This window comes from Lipotes vexillifer, unplaced genomic scaffold (assembly GCF_000442215.2).
Source record: "Lipotes vexillifer unplaced genomic scaffold, Lipotes_vexillifer_v1.1 scaffold1063, whole genome shotgun sequence".
Classification (NCBI taxonomy): Eukaryota; Metazoa; Chordata; class Mammalia; order Artiodactyla; family Lipotidae; genus Lipotes; species Lipotes vexillifer.
The window spans coordinates 762923-769029 of NW_006799734.1; the positions used below are offsets into that span (position 1 = coordinate 762923).

General features: G+C 58.1%; 1 protein-coding gene across 1 annotated transcript in view; it reads right to left on the reverse strand.

Moving 5' to 3' along the window:
- Positions 1 to 1393: 1393 nt before the first annotated feature.
- The window catches only part of IRX1 (iroquois homeobox 1), a 5967-nt gene continuing 1253 nt past the window's right edge, over positions 1394 to 6107 (reverse strand). The window contains exons 2-4 of the mRNA XM_007471923.1: positions 2557 to 3580; positions 2130 to 2202; positions 1394 to 1836 (exon numbers count right to left, since the gene is read on the reverse strand). Coding sequence (XP_007471985.1) covers positions 1779 to 1836; positions 2130 to 2202; positions 2557 to 3580 — 1155 coding nt within the window. The 3' untranslated portion in view covers positions 1394 to 1778. The remainder of the gene's footprint in view (positions 1837 to 2129; positions 2203 to 2556; positions 3581 to 6107) is intronic.

Below are 6107 nucleotides of genomic sequence, written 5' to 3' on the forward strand. Positions count from 1 at the left end.
CCCCGCCCCCCCCCCGCCAGCCGGCCCTCGGCTCGGCTCCGCGGCCCGGCTCTCCAGCGGCTCCACGCTCCGAACCCGCGCGCCCCGACGTGCCGTCGGGCCACGCTTGCAGCGGCCGCCCCTTCGCGCTTCCTCCCGCCTCGGGGGCGGCAAGCGAGTACCTTTTCCTCTAGGCCGACGGCAGCGGGGGGAGGCGCTGGGGAAGGACGCGGCGCCGGGGGCAGCGGTCTGGTGGGTGGCGCCCGCTGGTTCTCGGCATGAGCGCCCCTTTCCTCGCCGCAGAGGAGCCAGGGGCAGCCGGCCGCGCCCGGCTTTCTCCTCCCGCAACCGCGTCCCTCGCCGCCGCGAGCGGCCCGGGACAGCGGGTCCCGAGGATCTCGAGGGCGAATGTGGGGCTCGGCTCGGGGTGGGGGAGGGTCCTGTCCGACCCCGGGGACTCGGCCTCCTCCCCACTGGGCTGGGTACCTCCGCAGCCCCCATCCTCACTGGCAGTTTCACAAAGCGATTGCTTTCGCGGTGTTCACCAATTCAAGGGTCCTGCACCCTCTGCAAATGCAGGCTGTGCATCCAGCTCCGCACGCCCCACGGCCCGCAGTCCAGACCAGTGCGGTTCTCGAGGCTCCGGGCCGGCTCCTTCTGCATTGTTTCCTACCATCACTCCAGCTGCCTCCCAGCCCAGCGGCCATTTGGGCGTCACTGGCTCCTCGGCTCGCTCGCTGGGTGCGCCCAGTGCAGGGCGCATGAGTTTAAAGGGGCGTCCCTGGGAGACCGAAGCCCGCTCCCCTCTTTGTCACCCACACACACTACTGCAGCCCCGTCGCTCACACGCCCAGAGAACCACGGAGCTGCATCCCTGGCAGGAGAGTTAAAAAAAAAAAATTCCAATTTCTCCACGTGTGATTTAGCCAAATAACTAAAAAAATACACTGAAAGCAAAATTTCATACTCCATTATGTCCTCATTCTACCTGTGAAACGCCACGATGCACCGCTGAGACAACTGGTTATAAACTGATTTAAAATACGAAGTCCTCCTCTGGGGAGAGGATTGGAAATTCTTTTCACTTTTCCCCCATCGTTGCCCACTTCAAAAAATCGTTTTATAAACTGCCTAAAATCGAACACATTTATGTCTTGAGAAGGGCGTGTCCAGATAAATGTGTAAGAGTTGGAAAGAACTAAACTGCCAACAAGGATTGCCCTGGTGACATTAACAAATGCAACAAGGATCAGGACACTGAAAAGCACCCTGCCTTTGGTGTGGAAGCTCCCCCAGAGCTTCTCTCCTCAGCCACAGGCACTAGAGCCCTGCCACGATGCCAGGATTCCTGATTCCAGGGTTGAGGACGCCCCCAGAGACGCCCAGCCACACACAGCAGCAGGAGCAGTGGCCATCATTTCATTTAGTTTATTAGACAAAAATATATGATTTAGACAGGTTTGCTGACGCGCTATTTACAATCTGAAATCACTCTATATACAGAAGGAAAAAAGAAAGAAAGAAAGAAAGACAGAAGCACATGGGGGCATTTACCGAACTGATAATCGCCTGGAGCACAGTGACAGCCCCCCGGGGCTGCGGGCAGAGGCCGGGCTGCCTGGACGCGAGCTCGGGCCGGACGAGCCCCTTTCTGCAGAAAGCGATGGATGGGAGTCCTTGACTTCGTTGCCAGATTTGCCCTTTACACCAGTTTGAAATATTTGTCTTGATTCCTCCCTCACCCCCTCCCTCCCGAACTTCTCCCCCCTCCCCCCGCAAAAGTAAAAGAAGCCCCTGGATCAGGCTGATGGGAGGGCTGCTAGGATCCTCGGCGTCCCCTCCTGCGGGGCCAGCGAGCTGCAGGGGAAACACAGCAAGACAAGAAGAACACAGCGCTGTCAGTGGATGGAAGCTGGGACCCAGCATGGCCGGTGCTGCCAGCCAAGCGCCTGGGGGGCGGCGTGACCTGCCCCCGCGAGGCTCCCGGCTCGGGAGAAACCGGGGCGGACTACACTGGCCCGGGCGCCCGGCTGGTGGACAGCGCCCCATCCACGCTAACTGCGAGACCCCTCTGCCGCCTACCACTGCTCGGCCTCCGGCCCCCGAATCCCCCTCGCCCCTACCCAGAGGTAAACACCAACGGCACTCACTTGTCGCGCACGGGCTGGAAGGGCGACTTTAACTGCTGTGCCGGCGAGTCCGGCCTGGGGATGAGGTCTCTCTCTGCGAGGGAGGGGAAGAGGCAGAGCATTAGGGCCGAGAGACAGTGGGGGGAAGGGGTGCCGCAGAGGGGCCCAGGCCTCCTCCCCCCCCCACCCCGCCCCGTCCCTGGGAAGTGTCTCCAGGGAAACCTCCCTGCCTCCCCCGGGACAGGCCAGCGGGTAGAGCTCAGCTTTCTCGGGAGAGCCGGAGGGCCGTGGCCTCGCTCCCTGAATTCAGGCAGGGATTACTGCTCAACCCCGAGCTCAGCGGTCACCGCCTCTCACCCTCCGGGGCCAGAGCTCCCCTCCATCCCCAGCATCGCCCGGGCTCCGGATTACTGGCCTGGGGCAGGGCGGACGTCCCGGGGCGCTGTACCTGGGAGCGAGGGGCTGCTGCGGGACGAGGCCTTGTCGCCGTGGAGCACCCCCGCGGCCACGGTGACAGGCGGCTGCGGCGGCGGCGGCGGCGCGGACAGGTGCGGGCCGTGGGGCGCGCCAACGCCCAGGAAGGAGCGCACGTTGAGCAGCGAGCCCTGCGTGAGGAACGCGCCGTTGGTCCAGTTGGAGAACTTGCCGATGTGGCAGGTGTACAGTCCGTGGCTGGGCAGGAAGGCCGGGTGTTGCAGCGGCGCGCCCGCGGGGGGCCCGTGCGCGCCCGCATGGCCGGCGGGAGGCGGCGAGGCCTTGGGCGCGCCGTCGGGGCTGGTGGCCGTCTCGGCCAGCGACCAGATCTTGGGCTTGCTGTGCGGCGCGCCCTGCAGGCCGCCAGCCGCGGCGCCCGGACTCAGCAGGCGCGTGCTGCCGGGCTCCGGGACCTCCTTGGCCAGGCCCAGGGGAGAGTCTTGGGGCTTGAACGTGTCGGCGGCCGCCAGCGGCGAGCCCTGGTCCCGGACGAGGGCGGCGGGCGCGGCTGGCGCGCGCGGCGCCTCGGCTTTGTCCTCGTCATCCTCGTTGCTCTGGTCGCCGTCGTGCTCGTCGATCTTGTCGATGTCGATGCTCTCCAGGTCGATCTCCTCGTCGTCCTCGGCCTTCTCAGGGTCCCCCTCGGTATCGCTTCCGAAGAGAGTGCCGTCCTCCTGGTCCTTGCTGCGCGCGCCCCATGTCACCTTGTTCTCCTTCTTGAGGCGCCGGCGCGCGTTGGCGAACCAGGTGGAGACCTGCGTGAGGGTCATCTTGGTGATGATGGCCAGCATGATCTTCTCGCCCTTGGTGGGGTAGGGGTTCTTGCGGTGCTCGTTGAGCCAGGCCTTGAGCGTGCTCGTGCTCTCGCGCGTGGCGTTCTTGGGCCGCCCAGGATCCCCGTACTGGAACTGCCCGTAGGGGTAATAGGCCGGCGCCGTGTGGGCGGCGAAGGTGGCGGGGTGCACCCCGGGGTTGTCCTTGAGCTCATACTGTGAACCCTGCAGCCACAAGGCCCAGCGAGGGAGTAGAGAGAAAGCAGGGGGAAGAGAGAGAGAGAGAGAGAGAGAGAGAGAGAGAGAGAGAGAGAGATGAGTCCCCCAAACTGGGAAAGTGGGAGGCAGACGCTCCCGCCGGCTCCAGAATGGGAAGCCTAGTCCTAAGGCACCACCCGGGTTGGAAGAGGGGGTCAGACCAGAAGCTGCCTCCAGAAACTAACCTTCCACCAATCATGGAGATATTTTTGTCACTCAAGAAAAGTTGCAGAATCCTAGAATCTCTAGAAGACCACAGCGGGAGCCGCAGCCCCTAGGATTTCCCTAGGCCGCCCGCAGGGCCCCCAGCCCCACCTCCCAAAACAACTCCAGAAGCCCGGGTGTCCAAGTTTATCTCACACTCGCTAGAGGGGAAAACCTTTTAACCAGGCTGATAAAACAGTTTCTCCAAACGTAGAGAACCAAGAGCCCAGGCCCCCTCCCTTTGACCCTGAGGGGGTCAAACAAAATAAACCATCCTGAGTTTTCTGAGAGTCCAAATCCACCAGCAATTTAAAATGAAAGCACACTCCTTTTAGCTCCCAAATTAACCTGCATAGAATGGCTTGCCCGCCCCGCACTTAAAGGGCTACAGTGGGTGACAGGTAATTTAAAATTTTAATCCTGGCCATCATCAACAACAATAACAAAAACACCATTTGTTTTTTTTTTTAAATACAAAAAGAGGGTTTATCCGGTAAAACATTAACGGGAGGGCCCTGAGCACCAACTGCGCAGAGCAGAACTGTTTCCTAGGCCTCTGCTCGGACACTTTATCTCTCAAGTTTGACTTTGATCAGGAGCAAGCAAGCACAAACTGTTTGCAAGGCATTTAGAGGCTGTGATTTATTTGCAATCAATATTCTTTTTATCATCGGTAGTAAAACACAGCAAGTCAAATTATCCCATCAGGTTTTTTGGTAAATAACATTTTATCTTTCTAACAACCTCATTAGGCCTCATTATTACCATAAATTGCCCAGACAGACATTCACTCACAATTTTATCTTTTGGACTTCCAAATCCCCAACCGTAAAGGCTTGGAAACCTAGACCTAGAATTTGGGTTTAGATTTAGGCTTGCTTTCCAGGAAGCATCAGGAGACCAGGAGGAAACACATGCGCACGAACATCTACCTTTGGGGGCGGGGTGGTTGGATTTCTATATAGTTTCCCCTCCGTAAAAGAGAAAAAAAACAAGCATCTCCCTTCCCAACCTCACTACAATGGGAGCAGATCCTCGCCATAGAGGCCCCCCTCCCCTACAAACGCACGCGGGTTTCCCAACTGGCACACATCTGTATTCAAAATTTCTGTAAAAAAAATTATAATCCTCCATGTAAAAATTGTCGAGTTGTTGTGTTAGCAGAGAGGGGAACCGGGACTCTGGAGAAAGTTGCAAAAAGCAGAAGATTTCTTTGACTAATTAGTTCGGTGGTCGAGGCCCAGAGACAAGGTTTCTCCGGCCAGATTTCGTTTTTGCCTAATCTTTGCAAAATGTACTTTGCACTTTTCTAATTATTTTCGTTGTAACTGTAAGGAAGACATTTCGGCCTCGTCTCTGCTGGGAATTCTTTTTGAAAGGATACCTTGTAAATCTCTCAACGCTTCCCCCTGCATCCCGGCCGCCAGAACAAAATGGGAGCTGATCTTTTTTGATAGCAACCGATCTGAAAGGCAGCTGGGGCCGCTTTCAGAGAAATTGGCTTTCTTTTCAAAACTACAAGAAAAGTTACAGGAAAACACAGCGGCCGCTTTGCTCCTTTACTATTATCGGGTATGTATTTCCTGTCTCTTCTTCGCGGAGTGGGGAGACGTGGCGGAGGGTGTGTGGGTGGGCGGGGGTGGGGGTCCTCGCAAATTGCGTGACCCCGCGGGCAGCAGTGCAGGAGGGGTCGGCCTCCCCGACCCGCGCGCCCGGCGAGCCATTCCCAGCAGCCCGAAGTTTAAGGCAGACTTTGCAGTCAGACCTAGGAAAATGCACCCTTTAGATCAACGGCCCCGCGGAGCATGAAATTTGCAGCCCCCGACTCCTCCATGTGACACACACTGGGGCAGGAGCCTAAGAGGACAGCATTTATTTTAAGCCCAGGGACACCGCTCTCTTCAATCCTCCATTATGCAACGCAGAAAGAAAAGTGCTTTTCTTTCGGTGCAAATGAAATGAAAACTTTGGCAACTTACGAAAGTCAAAGCAAACACCGTTTCAGACGCCAACAATTATTTCGCCCTCATTTTTTGTTTAATTTCAAATTTGCGCTCAAGCCTCTAAGAGACCCCTCGGCCTGTCGGATCTCCATTGTTAGGCTTATTTTGACCGCCTCTACTACGCTTTAAAGGGTTCAGATACAACTGCAAGAGCCCTGCCAAAGAGGGAGAAAATCGAGTCTCCCTGGCTCAGCCCAAACGCTGAAATGGTCGCGCCAGCGGGGCCCGCGGGCCGGGAAGGGGCGTCCGGGTAAACCGGGCCGAGCCGCCCCGCCGCCACCGAGCCA